The 18630-nt window shown below is 41.1% G+C and overlaps 1 protein-coding gene and 1 long non-coding RNA gene across 2 annotated transcripts in view; one reads left to right on the forward strand and one right to left on the reverse strand.

Moving 5' to 3' along the window:
- LOC125165350 (uncharacterized) overlaps positions 1-17113 on the reverse strand; it is a 64828-nt gene extending 47715 nt beyond the window's left edge. Inside the window, exons 1-2 of the long non-coding RNA XR_007152073.1 lie at positions 16668-17113; positions 5373-5520 (exon numbers count right to left, since the gene is read on the reverse strand). This is a non-coding gene — a long non-coding RNA (uncharacterized LOC125165350). The remainder of the gene's footprint in view (positions 1-5372; positions 5521-16667) is intronic.
- The window catches only part of SLC17A1 (solute carrier family 17 member 1), a 212720-nt gene that overhangs the window by 19251 nt on the left and 174839 nt on the right, over positions 1-18630 (forward strand). The window contains exons 10-11 of the mRNA XM_047858095.1: positions 3984-4074; positions 13072-13211. Coding sequence (XP_047714051.1) covers positions 3984-4074; positions 13072-13209 — 229 coding nt within the window. The 3' untranslated portion in view covers positions 13210-13211. The remainder of the gene's footprint in view (positions 1-3983; positions 4075-13071; positions 13212-18630) is intronic.

Consider the following 18630-nt stretch of genomic DNA (forward strand, 5'->3'; position numbering starts at 1 on the left):
ATACCAAGAAACCAGGGGGGAAAGCTGAAGAAAAGAGATGAAAACATAAAGAATTTGACCAGCAATGGAATCTATACAAACAATCAAATGGAAGTTTGAGAGCTGAAGAATAAAATGTCTGCAATTAAAATCTTAATAGGGTTTTTAAAAATTTTTTTATTGTTCTTTTTATTATTTCTGGGAGGGAGAGAGAGACAGAGAGCAGGCAGGGAAGGGGCAGAGAGAGGGAGAACCAGAATCAGAAGCAGGCTCCAGGCTCTGAGCTCTCATGACAGAGCCTGATGTGGGGCTTGAACTCACAGACTGCGAGATCATGACCTGAACTGTAGTTGGCCGCCCAACCGACTGAGCCACCCAGGCGCCCCAACAGATAGGTTTAATGACAAATTAGCCACAAAGAGAAGACAGGATTGGTAAATAGGAAGGTGTATCATAGGAAATATCCAAACTAAAATATACAGGAAAAAAAAAAAGAGAATAAATGGAAATGTGGAATGAGGTAAAAAGGCTAACAAATCTGTACTTGAGTCTCAGAAGGAAAGGAGAAATAAAACGGGACATAAGCCATATTTTACGAGAAAACAGCCCCAAATAATACGAAAGTAATGAAAAACGGTAAACCACACATGCACAAAGCTCTGTGAATTTCAACCATGTGACATGTAAATTATAATATATATATTAAGAATGCTAAAAATCAAAGACAAAGAAAAAAAAATCTTAAAAGGAACTAGAGAGAAAAGGCATGTTACTTCCCAGTAGCACAATATTAAGCCTGACCTCTGGTTTCAATAGAAACCATGAAATCCAGAGCTCTATAAAGTGCTAAAAGACAAATAAATGTCAGCCTAGAATTTTATACCTAGTGAAAACACTCTTCGAAAGTCAAAGCAAAATAAAAATGTTTTCAGACAGAGAAATTGCCACCAGTGGATGTTCATTAAAAGAGATACCGAAAGAAAATTTTCAGGTAAAAAGAAATTATCCCTATTGAAATCTGATTGTGCTAGGAGGACTCAGGAGCGATAAGGCGGTAAATATGTGTGTAATTATAGAGACCACTGATTTGCAAAACAGTAGAGAATACCTTGTGAGTTGAAATGCACATCAAACCAAACTGCATTAAGGAATTAAAATACAGGATGCAACAATGCAAAGAGGGAGATGCACAGAAATGTTAAAATATTACAATCTTAAAAATGTTCTAAGCTTCCGGTGTTGTAGAGAAAAGAGTAAAAGTATAATTCATACTAAAGTGAAAAGGACATGCTATAATATCTTCAGTGCTTGAAAACAACAGTGAAATACTGTCATAGACGGAAAAAATAAAACCGATGAATCTAGAGGAAAGAAAAAGTGGAATGTGAAAGCAGAGGTCAAAAAGAAAATAGTGAACAGATAAAGAGTCATAAGTATATCAGTTATTGTATTAGACCAATATGGATGAAATATTCCAAGTGAGTATCAAGACTGTCCAGCTCAATGATAAAGGACACTGTAGCCTGCTACAAATAAAACATGCAATAAACATGAGGACATAGCACGGATGCAATTAAAGGATATAGAGAGGTATCCCACGCAAATATTAACCAGAAGAAACTTGAAACAACTATCGGAAAAAGTGGAACACTACTAGAAATAAAGTGTTAGTTCACAATGGTGAAGAGAAAAATATCAGAATTATACCTCTGAATCCAAGAATACAGTCTTAATTTATATTCAGTACGAACTGAGAGGACTCAAAGAGCTAGACAAACGTACCACGGAGGGAGAAATTTTCATACCCTCTTTGAACAGCTTGTACAAAATATGAGGGAGACACGAAGTTAGTAAGGACGTGGACGACTAGAATGACAAGAACAAAATGTGACGGGCTTGACCTAATTGATGAATATGGAACACGACACTGTGCTCAACGAGGAGAGGATCCCAATTATTTTCAGTTGCCTACGGGGCAGTTATTGAAACTGACAATATGCTGGGTCATAAAGCAAGCTGCAATTAATTTAAAACGATTGAAATCATTCAGAAGAGTAACATCTTGGACTGCGAGTAACTTGTCCTGTGAGTGTCCTGTGCAGGACAAGCAAACGTTTCTAATAAATTTTAACTTGATAAACGAGCGACATCTTGCAATACGAGTTGTACATGAGGCCAAATGTCACCTGATCACAACTGAGCTAACGGTTCTTGAAATTCACTCTGATATACACGTGCTTTCGATGACAAGGATGTTTCTGGAACGAATTATGCTCACATACCAAGGTTTTACTGTATATTCTTAGATCACAGTGAATTAAGGTCGCCATCAAAAGTAAATGACACATAACCGATTGCTTTCAAATTAATGTCTGAGTTAAAGAAGAAATCACAGTTGGAATTAGAAAATACTTTCACTAAATTATAATGAAATAGGACATTTCAAAGTATGTGGGATGGTTTTAAAACCACGCCGAGAGAGACACGTATAGCTTTAAACATATACATCGAAAGACAGTTAAGTCTTCAAATCAGTAATCATGTTTTGATCTCAAGTAGCCAGGAAAAAAGGAGCAAATTTAACCCTCCCCCCAAATTATGAAGATTAGGGGGAAAAAAGTCATAACATAAAATCGATAATGTCACAGGTTGGTTCTTTGGGAATTAATAAAATTGATAAAATAATGAAGGCTGATTAAGAAAAAGAGAAAAACGGTCAAATGAGTAACATCAAAGTGTGCATTATGGTAAGTCACAGCATATAAAAAGGAAATCATATTATGGACAACTTCATGTCAGTAAATCTGACAATTAGATGACACTGAAAAGTTCTTCAACACACACACACAGTCATAAAATATAATTTTTAATATCGTTATGGGGAGAGGGGCTCATGAAGGCAAATGTGACAAAGGCCCACCAAAGTCCTCAGTGGCCCAATTCCCACAAAGACCTTAGGGGTCCTACCGCTAAAATGAAAAAGGGAACTCTACCTTCCGGGGACAGTTGGAGGTCTCTGCCCCGATCTGCACCTGTGGCTGCTCACGATCATAAATGTTCTTCTTTACACATTAGGACACACCCTCTAGCTCCACCGAAAAAGCAAATCAAATTTGCACCCAGTGACTGCCTACGGCTGCTTGCAGGGACTCTGGGTCCCTAGGTGATGCCTCTCTTAAGGCACAGAAACTAACAGACCAACTACACACAGCCTCCCACATGTGAAGGCAGGGGAGGAATAAAATAGACTCAGGGACACAAAATCAAATGGACAGAACAAAACAAACAGAAAACCCTCACTCTCAGAAAAAGGAAGAACACACAGAACCTCTAATGGTGAAATCTGTTAGCCAGGAAAGGTCTGGTGACCTTCTCCCCATCCTGGAGAGAACTCATTTCTCGGTAAGACACTGATTCCGCTCTCTGAAAGGCACTTCCTTGTGCTCTGTGGATCGACAGATAGATTTGACCCCTAGTCTACTGATCGTTCTCTGGGGCTTCCCTGCTTTTGTAGTTGACTTGTGGCAGAGCTGGGTCTGGGTACCCAGGACTGGCCAAGCACTGTTGTTTGGAAACTAGCTTCTGCCCTCCTTGTCTGAGGACTGGAGCAGTCGCTGGGGCCAGGATCTGGGACTGTGGCAACAGGCCAGGTGAATAGAGTCCTTCGATTCTGTATTAACCCTAAACCGGTTTCTATTACCAATAAACATCACTTTCCGAATTTCTCAACTGTATTTACAGATTTCCTAATCCTGCTGGCTGTCACTCTATATGGTCTCATTTTCTCAATCTCTTAAAAAGCCAACCTTTCTGACTTTGTGCTGTAACCGGAAAGTTAATTATATCGGCATACTTTTTTGACATTTTAATGGAATTTGAGGAGGAGGAATGAAAAATTCAGGAAATAAACAGTTAGCTCTCTTAAACCTCATTTCATTAGGCTGGCTTTTCCTGTAGTGTTTGTACGACTTTACATCTGTGTTTTGTCGTTCTTTTTCTCACAGTTATTACGGATTTCTTAAGGGAGTTACAAATGTAATTGGAATGATAGGAGGACTAATTTCTTCCATTCTGTGTGGAATGATCCTGAATGAGGTAAGGAGCATTCAGACATGGGCGGCTACCTTTCTCATATTAATTGTACAGAAAGAAGGTAATGTATATACAAACAATTGTAGAGGTGACATCTGCCAGAGGTGAGTAATGAGATATTCTGTCACATCAAACCTGGTCAGATCAGGCATCCCTCCAAACCTACAGATAATACAATTTCTTTCTCACTGGATGTCAATTAGTTGTGCTGGGAACATTTTCGTCGTTGGTCAGGGGGACAGAATTGGACCTCTGTGATTTAAAAAAAAAAAAAAATATTTGAGAGAGAGAGAGCACACACAAGTGGGGAGGGGCAGAGAGAGAGGGAGACCCAGAATCCAAAGCCGGCTCCAGGCTCTGAGCTCTCAATGCAGAGCCGGATGCGGGGCTCAAACCCACAAGACCTTGAGATCATGAGCCGAGCCAAAGTCTGACTCTTAACTGACTGAGCCAGCCACGTGCCCAGGACCTCTGTGATTTTTAATAATGGGTGTGTGGCCTGATCAAAACAGGAATTTGGCTGGGTGAATGGTGATATAAGTAACAAGATACAGTTTTGCTAGAAAAGGAATTGAAAATCAGGAGCAAATTAGAATGAAACACCAGAAGAAACACTTCTAGAAAGGCTGACTTGTGTTTCTGCAAGTGTTGTGGGCAGGGTTACCTGAAACCCTTCTCTTAAGAACACTAAAATGCCCTATCAAGCTTAAACAATCATTCTACGCACCGAGCTGATCTTGAAAAAGACACAAGAGAAAATTTCAGAGATCGAACACGAAGGAAGAGTTTGGTCCCCGGGACATAAACGCCCGCTGAAGCCACGGGCCGCCCTGGGTGACCTTCCTCTTCAGCTGTGATGGACAAACCAGGAACAAGAGATAACATCCCAAAATCACTCAAAAAAAAAAAAGTCAGGACACACATGCCGGCATAAATCTGTAATCACAAAGGACTGCCCCTTCACACCGCCAGCCCCGTGAAGGTCATATACAAACTTGGTGTCTTTGGGGGAAAGCCCATGAGCTATGGTGTAGCAGGATCCAGGCAATTCCTCTACGTGGTCCTGATGACCCGGGCCAAGGAGAGGTGGTCTGCGTCTGCCATGGCCAGATTTCCCAAAGAGGGGAGCCCTCCACCATCACGCTCCACATACGTAAGGTATCGGGAAGGCAGGAGAAATCACTATACTCGTGGAAACTCCCTGATGAGAGAGGTGGCCTCCGTGGAAAGGCAGAGCTCCAGGAGCCCAGGCTGCCCCCCGCCCCCAGCACAGAGCCCACTCAGTCTGTTTTTGGGTTTACCTCGCTCAGACGTGCTGAGTGCACCTCCAAAAGCTTGTCAGGTGAGCTGACTTCTCCGCTGGTTTCCAAAGGCTCGGAGGAAACGTGGCTCCAGAGACAGCCAAAGCCGTCTCCGTCCAGTGGGGGAACTGGTCTGTCTCAGCCCCTGCTTCGGAGGGAAAGGAAAAACAGAATAAAGACCTTCTGAATACCTGAATCAATACACCAATTTTCACAAGGTTTGGGGGCCCAGATTCAAACTCGACTGGTTTCAAGTGCCGTAAGCCAAGAATTGAAATTTCGAGGAGGCCACAGATGCCTGGTAGAAACTAGTGAAATTTCTCCGGAGAAACTCACCCTAAATTCATACTCCAGGATTTTCTCGTGCAGGGAAGTTTAGGGAATGTGATTTCACAATCAACCAAGAGTCACCAAACACGTGAAGAAACAAGGGGTCATGTGAGAGAATAAAAAAAATTTGGAATATATCTTTAAAGGTATTTGAAATCTATGTATATATTTAAAAAATGTTTTTAAATGTTTATTTTCGAAAGAGAGACAGAAAGAGAGACAGAGCACGAGCAGGGGAGGGGCAGAGAGAGAGGCAGGCACAGAACCCGAAGCAGGCTCCAGGCTCCGAGCTGTCAGCACAGAGCCCGACTCGAGGCTCGAACTCACGAACCGCGAGATCATGACCTGAGCTGAAGTCGGACGCTTGACCCAGGCGCCCCTATGTATGTATTTAAAGAAGCAAAAGAGAGGATCGAAAATATAAATAAGAAGCATAGCATCTGACAACCAAATCTAACCTTTGGTAACCAAGAGTATAAAAAATGAAACAAAAAATTTCGGATTAAATGCAGGTAACAAGAGAATTGGTGAGGCTTCTGATTCCAGTAATGAGAGAGTAATTTGGGCCAATTCTGTTAGTAAAGGCAACTTAAAAGGCCGGAAGCTCCATCGTGCTGTATCCTGTGGTAGCACGGCCATCCAACAGCCATCATAAATCCTTCCTTTCTGGAAGCCAGATTGGGAGACAGACAGCAGCAGCTGCTTTACGGAGGTGAGGCAGGCATCCCGAGGGCTACCTCTCGCTGTGCACTTGAACGCCCTCTGATCGGGGCCTGAGGTGATCGAATGAGTGCTTGGCCTTGATTAATGTGTTCTGTGTGGGGTAAGGTGAGTCAATCAGATCTGTGGTGACCAGAAGGGCAGAGCAGGAGGTTAATTATTGCAGCCACAATAATTTTTCTGGTTCTCTTCTTGGCGTTTTCCCACTTCCGTGGAGTTAAACGTACTCATGCAAGTTATTTTGGTCAACGACATAGGAGATGAAGTTACACGGGTTAATTCCGAAGAGAAGCATTAAGAATCAGGAGGCCATTCTCGTGCTCTGACACAGCGACTGGTAACAATCACAACGGTGACCGCATCCCTACCGTCCAGGGTCTGGGAACGAGGGGACTGGAGTATAGCTCCCAGCCAACCTGCTGTGTACCCCGGTGTAACCAAAACACCCACAAATCTCTGCCATTAGAAGGTACAGAGACATCTATGGTGAAAGATATCAATACATCACTTATCATAGTTGTTGCAGCAAGGAGGACAAATCTATACGAATATAAAAGACGTGAGCAACACAATTAACACACTTGGCCTAACTGATATATACAGAGTAATGCCCCACTCAACAACCACAGAATCCTCATTCCTTTCAAGATGTCCCGGAACATTAACAAAATCTGACCACATACTGTGCCATTATGTAAATCCTAGCAATTGTAAACAGGACTGTGATTACACAAAATGTGTCCTCCAATCTCAGTTCATTTATGACAGAAATGAAAGAGAAAAGACCCGTAGAAAAAGCCACGTATATTTCGAAAGTAAGAAATGTCTTAGATCGTCAATTGCCTATATTGGCAAGCTCAGTGATTTGACTCGGTTCTTCCACTGAGAAAAGATGGTAAATCAGATTCCGGAGGACCAGTATTCTATAGAAAACCAAAGCGCGATAACACCCAGAATCAATACTGACAGGATTTCTAAGAAGATCACGTACGTTTATAAAACTGAACAACATGACAGTAAATAATTATTAGGTTTAAGAGAACATCAAAAAAAGAATCAAGTAATACTTGAACTGAATGATGGTGAAATTGGTACATTTGGAAGTATATGGGACATTAAGGGTAATTTACAACTTCACCTAATTTATAAAAGAAAACACCAGAAAAACAACCAAAAATAAATAAACTGAGCATTCGACTCCAGAACTTGGGGGGGGGGGGGGGGGGGGAGAAAAACAACAGAGCGAACCCGAAAGACAAGGACTAAACTCATAAGGGGGCAAATAAGTAAATTCTACAGTTAATAAAACCATAGAGAAGATATATAAAACTTAAAATTGGTAACGTGAAAAGATTCATCAGATAAACTTTCTGGAGCAGGATACAAGAGACAAGATTCAAATAAAATGCCAAATGAGAAAAGGGAAATGTTTTCAGGGACAATGTAGATTAAAAGCCAAGAATATTCAGAACAACCCCAGGCTGAAAAGTGGGGAAACCTGGATGAACAAAATCATTTCTAAAAATATATCATTTACCCAAATTGGCTCACGAAAGATAGAGACCACGGACGGACCAATCAAAATGGAAAACCTGAAGTAGAGTTCAAACATCTTGAACCTGAACTCAGGCCGAGGTGGCTTACCAGCTGTGTGCTACCTAATATTGGATAGTTTATTCCTGTTCTCAACTACCGATGTCGGAAATTAAGAAAAAGAATTCTGAAAGCACTTATAAGGCTTGTATAATTTTGATTCCAGAACCAGATGATAGCAACGGAAGAAATATTTAGGCTTATTTAACTCATGAACAGAGATGCCAAAGTCCTAAAGAAATTATTAGTCAACCAAAGCTAAGAGTATATTAAAAAACAATACCTCATGACCAAGTGGATTTTATTTCAGTAAAGCAAACATAGTTTAATGTAAGTGTATTTACCAGTGTAATTCATCGCATTAGATCAACGTAGAAAAAAAAACTTCTATGATTATCTCAATTGGTACATAAAATTCCAAAATTCGTATGAGGTTTTTTTTTTTTTTTTTTTTTTTTTTTGCAACCGATTAGCAAAATAAGGAAAGAAAGGAACTTCTTTAATGTGGAAATTTTTTTCAACTTTTTTTTTTTTAATGTTTATTCATTTTTGAGAGACAGAGAGAGACACAGCATGAGCAGGAAAGGGACAGAGAGAGAGGGAGACACAGAATCCGAAGCAGGCTTCAGGTTTTGAGCTGTCAGCACAGAGCCCGACGTGGGGCTCGAACTCGCAAACTGCGAGATCCTGACCTAAGCCGAAGTCGGACGCTCAACCGACTGAGCCACCCAGGCACCCCAATGTGGAAATTTTTTATGCCAAAATACTATAGATTATTTTTACCGGATGAAGAAATTTAAGATGCATTTCTGATGTGGATAGAGGTAGAGAGTATTACGCGATGTGAAATCAGTCAGTCAGAGAAAGACAAATCCCATATGACTTCACTCACAAGTGCAATTTAAGAAATACAACAAATGAGCAAAGGGGAAAAAAGAGAGGGAAAGAGGCAAACCAAGAAACAGATTCTTAACTATCGAGAACTCACGGATGGTCACGGGGTGGGGGTGACTTCTCACCAGGTAACGTATGGATGTGTTGAATCACTATATCGTACTCCTGAAAGGAATATAGCACTGTATGTTAACTGCTGGAATTTAAATACAACCAAAAAAAAATTCCAAAAAAAAAAATAAAGCTAGATATTTAATTCCAAAAGAAAAGAAGAAGAAGAACTTAAAGTGTTTCAAAGCAGGTGTTTGCATTTGGAAAAGGTGGTAAAAGCAATTATTTGCATTAGATGATGTTAAGTGACGATGTTACGTCAGTAACGTAACCTCACAAAGCTTTGTATGTGATGGCAGCTGACAGTTTATAAAAGAAACAATAAGGAAATTAAAAAGTTGAATAAAAAATAAGATGCATACTCCTGAAGGTGAGAAATGAGAAAAGGATGCTCATACCTACATTACTTATCAACTTTTTAACACTGGACTGGAATTTCTAGACGCTGTTTTAAAAGGAAAGAAAAATACAGATTTAAGAATCAGAGAGAATAAAATAAGGCTTCAGAAAACCAACACGAGCAATAAAAAATAGAAAATGGAAGAAAGGAAGAATGGAGTTCAGTAAGTTTGCTCAAAACGAAATCAACATACTTAAATAGCAGCGTTTATAAATACCAGAAATGTTACCTAGAGGGCGTTTTATATATATATGGCATCATTCACACTACTAACAAAAGGAATTGTTTTGGAATTAGAATACACCCCAAAATATGCAAGACAGTAGTGGAGAAATTTTTTTAAAATACTGACTTTATAAGGGCACCTAGGTGGCTCAATCGGTTAACTGTCCGACTTCAGCTCAGGTCATGATCTCACCATTGTGGGTTCGAGCCCTGCATCAGGCTGCATGCTGACAGCTCAGAGCCCGGAGTCTGCTTCGGATGAGCCCGGAGTCTGCTTTGGATTCTCTGTCTCCCTCTCTCTCTCTGCCCCTCCCCCACTCATTTTCTCCCTCTCTCTCTTTCAAAAGGAAAGTAACATAAACATAATTTTTAAAAATACTGACTTTATAACATACTGTTAATAACACAACATGTACAGTTATAAGGAAAAACAAGACAGAGCTAGAGTATAAGAAAAAATAATCTGGGAGACACTGATGAGAAACTAAAGAGCTAATTTTTTTTCATGAATCAGTTTTTATTCAGAGGCTATAGGATTCTTCTCTGACTTTTTTAAAAAAAATTTATTGTAGTAAAAGACACATAAATTTGTCCTCTTAATTTTTAAGTGTACGTTATAGTATTAAGAGTATTGTTAACTATGTGTACATTGTCGTACAATAGATCTTTAGAACTTTGTTATCTTGCATGACTGAAACTTTTTCCTCACTGAACAACTCCCTCCTCCTGGTCCTTCTGATTTTTTAAAATATAGGGATTAATATTACAATTTTTGGGGGGTATATGGGTAACCATTAAAAATAGGCAGAATGTGAAACTTTCAAACCAGGGTAGAGGAGAAACATGCGATGCAGAAAAAAAAAAAGGCAAAACCCCCTCGATTTGAAAGAAGAAATGATATGTGTGTGTGTGGGGGGGGGGTGAGTAAGAATATGGTTAATATATAGGAAAGATTGAAAACAGAAATTGTAGCAAATACGCCAGTGGTCACAGTAAATATAGAGGCACTAACTTCTGTGGTTAAAGGACAAAGTTTTTAAGACTGGATTAAAAACTCAATCCATTCTTAGGCCATTTATATAGAAGACACCTGCCTAGAATAAAGAGATAGAAATATTGAAAGTTGTAAGGACGGCATAAAAAAAGAATGAAGCAAACATTAACCAAAGAAAGATGGCATTGCTATATTATCAGGAAAAAAGTTTTCTTTAGGCAATAATAGTGCAAACAATTGAGGGTCAGCCGCTTAGCTGTTTAGAGTGTGTATTTCTCTGGCAAAACTATCTTATTCAGCTATTTCTAAGCTACGTGACCCAGAAACATTTTCCCTCTAATTCTTGGTGTCTCCAGCTGTAAATGGCCAAAATGTCATAGAAACGTCATGGGATTTATGGGTTTACTGAATCCGATCATGCATGCAAGTGTCAGACGCTCATATACTCAACCCATAACAGCTCTTAGTCTCATTACCCGCGCACCCTTTGAAATCAGGAAAAACAAACGCGTGTTTGCTATCTTATCCTGCAGCGAAATGCTAGCAAACCCAGTTGCTCAAGAAAAGTTAAGTTACAGGTATATACAATGTAAATGCAGAAGAACAAAATAACATGATGTACAGAGAACAGAGTGTCCCCCTGGGGAGAAAGAATCAAAGTCAGTTCGCATATTGTGGAAAAATCTAAAGAGCAGTTTATCAACCCATACACAAAATACCTATGGGGGAAAAATGAAATTTGTGCAAAGTCCCCTATGAAGAAAACTGCGCACCTAGAAGCAGTATCAGTGAAAATACACGAAGAAAGAGGCACAGTCAAGCTTCCATGCTGGACTTCAATTCCAAATCACAATGAATTGTATTAACTTCAAATCATTGCAAACTGCATTATTTGTCGTTGAATTTCTGGGCAGGTCTCGCTCCTTTTCTTGACTTTACCAATGACCCGCCAAGCGTGGCATGTTTAAATTAGAGAGATCAGTATAATTAAATATATTTAATGTCTACGGGGCGCCTGGGTGGCGCAGTCGGTTAAGCGTCCGACTTCAGCCAGGTCACGATCTCGCGGTCCGGGAGTTCGAGCCCCGCGTCGGGCTCTGGGCTGATGGCTCAGAGCCTGGAGCCTGTTTCCGATTCTGTGTCTCCCTCTCTCTCTGCCCCTCCCCTGTTCATGCTCTGTCTCTCTCTGTCCCAAAAATAAATAAATGTTGAAAAAAAAATAATAAAAAAATAAATATATTTAATGTCTAGTCTGGAAACATCTTGTTTTATTTCTCAAGGTCTACTCCTAAATTATATATATATATATATATTTTTTTTTTCTAAATTATATTTTAAATAAAACCGATGATGATTTGGTCAAGTTGCGAAAAAAATACATTCTGGATGATGAAGTTTCATTTCAAACCGAGGGCATGGATTTATTAAAAAAAAAAAAAAAACATAGTGGCAACCCCCCTTGTAGAAAAATACAATTATACTCTGTTCTCACACCTGACCCCAAAATTTATTCTAGATGATGAAAGATGTAAAGGAAGGAAAGAACAATAAAGATACTAATGTAAAATAGGACTTAGTAATTATATAAATTTCTGGTTGGACATCCTTCGAAAGCATGACACCAGACATTTAAACCCAATCATGATGCATTATACGTTCAACTACATAAAATTTAATTTTAAGCTGATAAAAAAGTTAAAAGGCAAAATGGTAAAACAGACCTCAAACATAATTAAAATTCAATGCCATCTTTGAATATAGATGCAAAAATGAAATAAATTACCTGTGCATAGAGTCCACCAGCATATTAAAATATATGCCTATGACACCATGATTAAGTAAGCCATTTTCTATGAAAGTGAAAGTGGCTGAATATTACCAGATCTATTAATGAAACTGATCGTATTAGAGGCTCAAAGAGAAAATGAGTTAGGAAAAAGGAAAAGGTATTTGATAAATTTTGTTCAAAAGTGACCCAATTTATAGCAGCAAAAAGTGAAAAACCACTTAAATATAACGAAATAAGGGATGTTTTACACATTTTATAAATCTAAACTCTGGATTACTAATAAGTCAGTAAAGGTCAAATATTTCTTCATAGGCAAACGTTCATATTTCTTGTTTTTAAAACACGTTTATATTTCTAAATAAAAACATATGCATTCTTGGCTTGGGCACTATGTACATCATAATGCCATTTTGATATATGAAAAATTATATGTACATAGACACAAATCAAAAAAGGAGAAAGATAAATGGTAATTATCTTTGTAGAGTGAACTGACAAATTTGTTTTGCTCCTTATGAGTGTGTTTTTCCATGTCTGTAAAGTGATTTGTGCCGAACCTGTACTGATTTTAATATGATATTGGAAGTGTTAAAAAGCACCTCAAGCTCACTAATTTATAGCTACTTTGCACTAAAATCCTCAGAATCCGGAATCTGGCTGGTTTAAAATCTTCTTCCTGACGGCAGGCGTTAATGTGACAAGCCTACTTTTCTGTCTCATATTTGGGAAAGCAGAAATTCAGGACTGGGATAAAGACAGACCAGAACAAACACGCCTCTGAAGGTAAGAAGTGATTGGCTTGAGGTCCGACTTTGAAAGTGGGGGTGCAGGAGAGGGCAGGGTTGAGGGTACCCCCTGAGCAGACTGTGGTGCTGGGCAGGGTACAAGTTTGGGTTTGGGGGAAGAAGGGGGCCATGTCCAGGTGGGGACAGCACGCAGCCCAGAGGAGGTGTCGCTCTGAGACTCTGGGGAACCAGTGGGGCTGGGACTGTCTAACCTTAAGGGTGATGAAGAGAAGGGGAGGCTTCCAAGGGGGGACTGGGCAGGGCCCTGGGTTGAGCAGGGAGCGCAGCTGGAGAATGTGGTATCACCCCGGGAGGGAAATGTTACCCAGAGGTCAAATTACATAGGGTCTGGAATTTACTAATGGGTTTGGCAAGAGGTACCTTAAAGGTGACCCTGACTAGAACGAATGATGGAGACTAAGGGCACATTCAAGTTCAAAAGAGAATCTGATACTGTGCCTTTCTTCTTTCAACTCTGTCAGAGGTAAGTGAAGAGTAGACATATGTCTTTATAGAATTATTTCCCGTAATGCATAAATAAGAATTGATATATGTAGGATATCTTTACTGAACAAACTCCAGTGAATCAAGGGATCTGTTTTTTTGTTTTGTTTTGTTTTTGCCCCGACAGCGGTTAACATCACAAAGAGAGATAGAGACACACCGTGTACATCCTGACCCAAGAACACACGCCACCAGGGTCTTGCTAAGAACATCAGCTGAGTACAGTCAAGCCTGTAGATAGCAGCTGCTGTTTTGCAAGAAAGACAGAGACTGGAGAGTGCAGAATGCGTGGATCAAAATCCTAAGGACATCGTCAGCAAATCTAAACTGTGGGAATTTTACAGTCAAAGGCCTTAATAGATTTTTTAACAGACAAATTACAAAGAAAAAGAAAAGGGACAGGAGGGGGAGCGTCTAGATCAAAAGTGACTTTAAAAGCATTACATTTTTAAAAACTGGCAACACTATCAGGGTGGAGGGTGGCCAATCCGTAAAGACAGGCAGAGAAGACATTGTTCTAAAAGTCAGGATAGTCATTACTTTTAAGGGGAGGAAGATGTGATTGGGACGGACCACATGGAAAACTTATGAGGTTCTGGCAATATTCTTTTATGTCCGCAGTGGTGATTAAAAGAGCGTTCACGGAATTACATGTTTGTTTCAGGCAGTTTTCTCTACCTGTGTTTTGGAAGGAAGGAAGGAAGGAAGGAAGGAAGGAAGGAAGGGGAGAGGGAGGGGGCGGAAGGAGAGAAGGGGGAGTGGGGGTGAGGAAGGAGGGAATGTGAGCGGAGGAAATGGAGACAGCAAGAACAAACAGCACTGTAAAAGGGAGCAGATAAATGACACAGTCCCTGTGGGGGAACGTGGATTGTTTGTCTGTCTTAGACTTAGGTGCAGTAGTAACACCTACTAAGCTGATGGCATTATTCAGTCATGCGGTTTCACCGTGGGAGAGAGGCGCACACGCAGAATGAAAGTATTTGAGTCCTCCAGAGAGGATGAAACCCAAGCACACTGCAGGCGTGGGCCCTGGACGTAACCTAGAGTGAATCCGAAGTAGCCCAGAGAAGGTGGGATTTATGGGCAGCCATGTGGCGGGTCAGTACACGGGTTGGCATTTCGTGTGTGCAAAAAGCAGTGAGGTTTTCACTTAAGGGGAAGGAGTTGAGAGCGAAATAAAGGAATCAACCCTGGGAAAGGGTGAAATTCACGCTATGAGTAAATGACATGATTGCTTACCTTGAAAATCAAAGGGGGTTGACTGGAAAGCTACAGAAACAGTAAACACACCCGGTAACTTTGCTGATCAATTAATACAGAAATAAATTTTTTCCCGTTAAGCGATAATAATAACTGGTTAGCGAATTTATTGAAAGAAATGATGGTTGGAGGGAAATTTGGTAGGTATCAATCAAAGATTCAATAGGGGCGCCTGGGTGGCTCAGTGGGTTAAGCATCCGACTTCACCTCCGGTCATGGTCTTGCGGTCTATGGGTTTGAGCTCCAAGTCGGGCTCAGTGTTGACAGCTCGGAGCCTGGAGCCCGCTTCGGATTCTGTGACTCCCTCCCTCTCTGCCCCTCCCCTGCTCATGCTCTGTCTCTCTCTCTCTCTCAAAAATAAACAAACATTAGAAAAAATTCAATTGACTCAGTATTGCCAGTAGTAAGAGTTCCCATAATGGTGCATCACAAAAATTCATCAAGATGCATTTATATGCAACGTTGCTGATTAGAAATGGCAAAACTCTGGATCTGGTATTAAACATGTCTTCGTTAATTAATTTTGTGCAAGCGAATGAAACACAACCAGAAGCTAAAAACATGGGAGCTCATACAAATTATTTTAGTAGACAAACTACTGAGGTTGTCCTTATGAATAAGCACATAAGAAAGCTGGGAAATGCTCCATAGGTATTAGCAAAGGTTTATCCTCTATTTCCAAGATATGGAGCTGGGCATAGCTATGGCAGTAATCATATTCAGAACCAAAAATCTTACTTGTTTCTACATAGTTGACCTATTAAAATCTACAAGGTATATTGAAGTTTTCCATTATTATCTCTTTTAATTCCCATTTATGTCCAAGCAGCTTAAAACATTTTTTTTAATGTTTACTTATTTTGAGAGAGATAGAGAAAGGGACAGGAAGAGAGAGAGAGAGAGAGAGGATCCCAACCAGGCTCCGGGCTGTCAGTGCAGAGCCCAACACAGGGCTCGAACTCACAAATCGTCACATCATGACCTGAGCTGAGGTCAAGAGTCAGACGCTTAACCGACTAAGCCACCCAGGCTCCCCTCCAAGCAGTTTTTAATTGAACATCCTGATGTTATATTACAATATCAAAAAAGATTCGGTAAGTGTGTCCCCCCTGGAAAGGTTAACTTTGATTTTCTAAAATTGTCTAAAATTACTGCCCTCTCACCTCTCTTGTGTGTGTGTGTGTGCTTGCTTCAGATTCTCTGGAATGCAGTGCCGTCGCCTTTGGTTTCTACCTTTCTGAGCCATTTCACTTAATCTGTGTTTCTTACAAATACTTCCCCCCCGCTGAGCACGGTCTCCTTTGCACGGGTGAGTTTAATCCAACAGCCTTTGTTATCATGACACATACACTTCATGTTTGTATTTTATACTGTATTTTATACTCCCCTAAAACCATGTCCCCCTTATCTCTGTCCTCCTCCTCCTCTTGCTTCCTTGCCCCCGCTAATAATTCCGAAGGGACAGGGAATATTTCAAATGCTGATTGTGCTTACACGCTCTGATTAAACCTTCTTGGAAAAGCTGTCCATTTTTCACTGGAAGGTAATACTCTCTTTTGCTGCCTTCTTTTCCCCTCCAAAATATCTCACCCCTTGGACTCTTCTAGTAACTTTTCTCCTGCCCGGACGGACGGCGCCTGCCTGAGGGTGTCACTCCCCAAACACAGCAGAGGCGGAACCCCCTGTTTACCTCGGCGGCCGCTGCAGCTTCCATTGGGCGGGTGCCGGAGGGCTGGGAGCTTTAAATCCACCTTGCAGACCCAAGGCCAGGTGACAGCCAGCGCGGGGACGCCAGCACCGGTGGCGGGGTCCCAGAAGCGTCCTCTTTGGCCCTGCTCTCAGTTTTGCGGCTCTGGGAGGAGGAAGCGAGGCTTCTTCAACACCCTGCATCCTCGGGGCACTGGGCCACGAGGCAGCGCTCAGCTGGTCTGCAGCATCCGCAGTATTTGCTCGGCTCCGTCACACGGACACGTTGTTGCAAAGTTGGTCCCTGTCAATTTTCCATCTCGAGCGAAGCAGCTGGGGGAAAATGTCAGAGGGCAGTCACGGTCACGCGTCTCCCCTCGGGCGCAGAGCCTTTGCGCACCGAGGGCCTGGCCCCCGGAATTGCAAGATCGCCTCTGGTTCCCGGGTGCACTTGCTCCGCCCACTTCCTGCTGCTGGAAGGATCCGGCCGCCCTGACCCGGAGGCGGTTTCCTCTCCTGCCGTTTCTGAGGAAGGAGAGGAGCCCAGGTGTCTGGCAGGGAGCTGTGAGTTGACTCCAATGTCACCTATTCTTTGGGTCCTCCCGGTCACTAATTTAGCAAGCAGCCCTTGATGGTTCTGGCATGAGGTAGTTCCCTAGTTTTTTGTCTTTTTGTACGTTGGTTGTAGTTGCCTTTGTTTGAGGGTGAGGTGGGGCGGGAAATCACTAAAGACCACACAGAACTGTATATAATGTCATCAGGACTGCCAGTGGTTTGTGCAACAATAGAAAACTTGGCTTAGAGGCTTTGTAAATTAGATGCCATAATTATGTGGTCCTAAAATCTGTAAACTTGTTGTATGTTCTGTTTTGTTGATATAAAGGGGTTTTATTGACCGGGTAGCTTTAGGTGAATGTGTTTGGGTGTGTAAAGACAAGTGGACCCGTATGGCCCTGCAGAATGAAGAATGTCAGAGTGAAGCCACATGGGTGACAGAAAAGGTTCCCCTAGCCGGTGCACCTGTGGGCGGTCACTGCACCGGCCTGTCCCCCACTGACACTCTCACCAGGATACCAAGACTGACCATCAGGACTTCAATCTCCTGAGAGCTTTTTGTGTTAGTGTTAGTTTTAGTTTTTATTCATTTTTATTATTTTTTAATTTTAATTCCAGTGCAGTTAACATACAGGTTATATTAGTTTCAGGAATGCAATACTGTGATTTGTCACGACTGTGCGTTACTCTGAGGTCCTTGCAGGCTTTACAAATGGGCTGCCTCAACCAGTTAGGGCAGTCTTTGACCTTGCCATCATTGAGCTCACACGGAGGGGAAAGGAGAGAAAGAGAGAAACCGACCGCATACAGCATAGACGTTTCCTTCCTAAAAGTTCATTGTTTCTTTATTGTCTTTACTTCATGTACAGATGTTTATCGCGCAGCTTAAGTCGGGGTTCAGACTTGTTTTCCAAGTGATTGAGTTCTACCAACATTTTTTTTTGGAATGCTTCACATTTGTTTCTTCTGATTTAAAATACCAACTTTTGGTAAAATAAACTTCGATATGTTTATATGTGTTTCTGGCTTAATACATAGTTTAATATCTATTGTTACAAGGACCTGTTATTAATATAGTGGTTGGTCTAAATTTTTAATAGATGTAACTATCAGGCTGATCAAACAACTGTTATCATTTTTATTTTTGAGGATGATAATATGTAGCCTCGGCTGCTTTTAATTCCAGGAAAGTTTATAATCATTGGGCCATTTTAATAAAGACTTAACCGCAGTACTTAAGTTGCACCAAATTGCAATCTAATTGCATGAGATTGCACTAAATCTATTTGGGAGAAATTAAGATTGCTGTAATAGCATGACCTCCCTTAAGAGAACGTAGTAAGACCACCCCCCCCAATGCCAAAGGAAGGTTCACTTTTTCTTCAGCCCAGTGCTACAGTTTGCTTTACGTA

The sequence above is a fragment of the Prionailurus viverrinus genome, chromosome B2, assembly GCF_022837055.1.
Source record: "Prionailurus viverrinus isolate Anna chromosome B2, UM_Priviv_1.0, whole genome shotgun sequence".
In the NCBI taxonomy this organism is placed as follows: domain Eukaryota; kingdom Metazoa; phylum Chordata; class Mammalia; order Carnivora; family Felidae; genus Prionailurus; species Prionailurus viverrinus.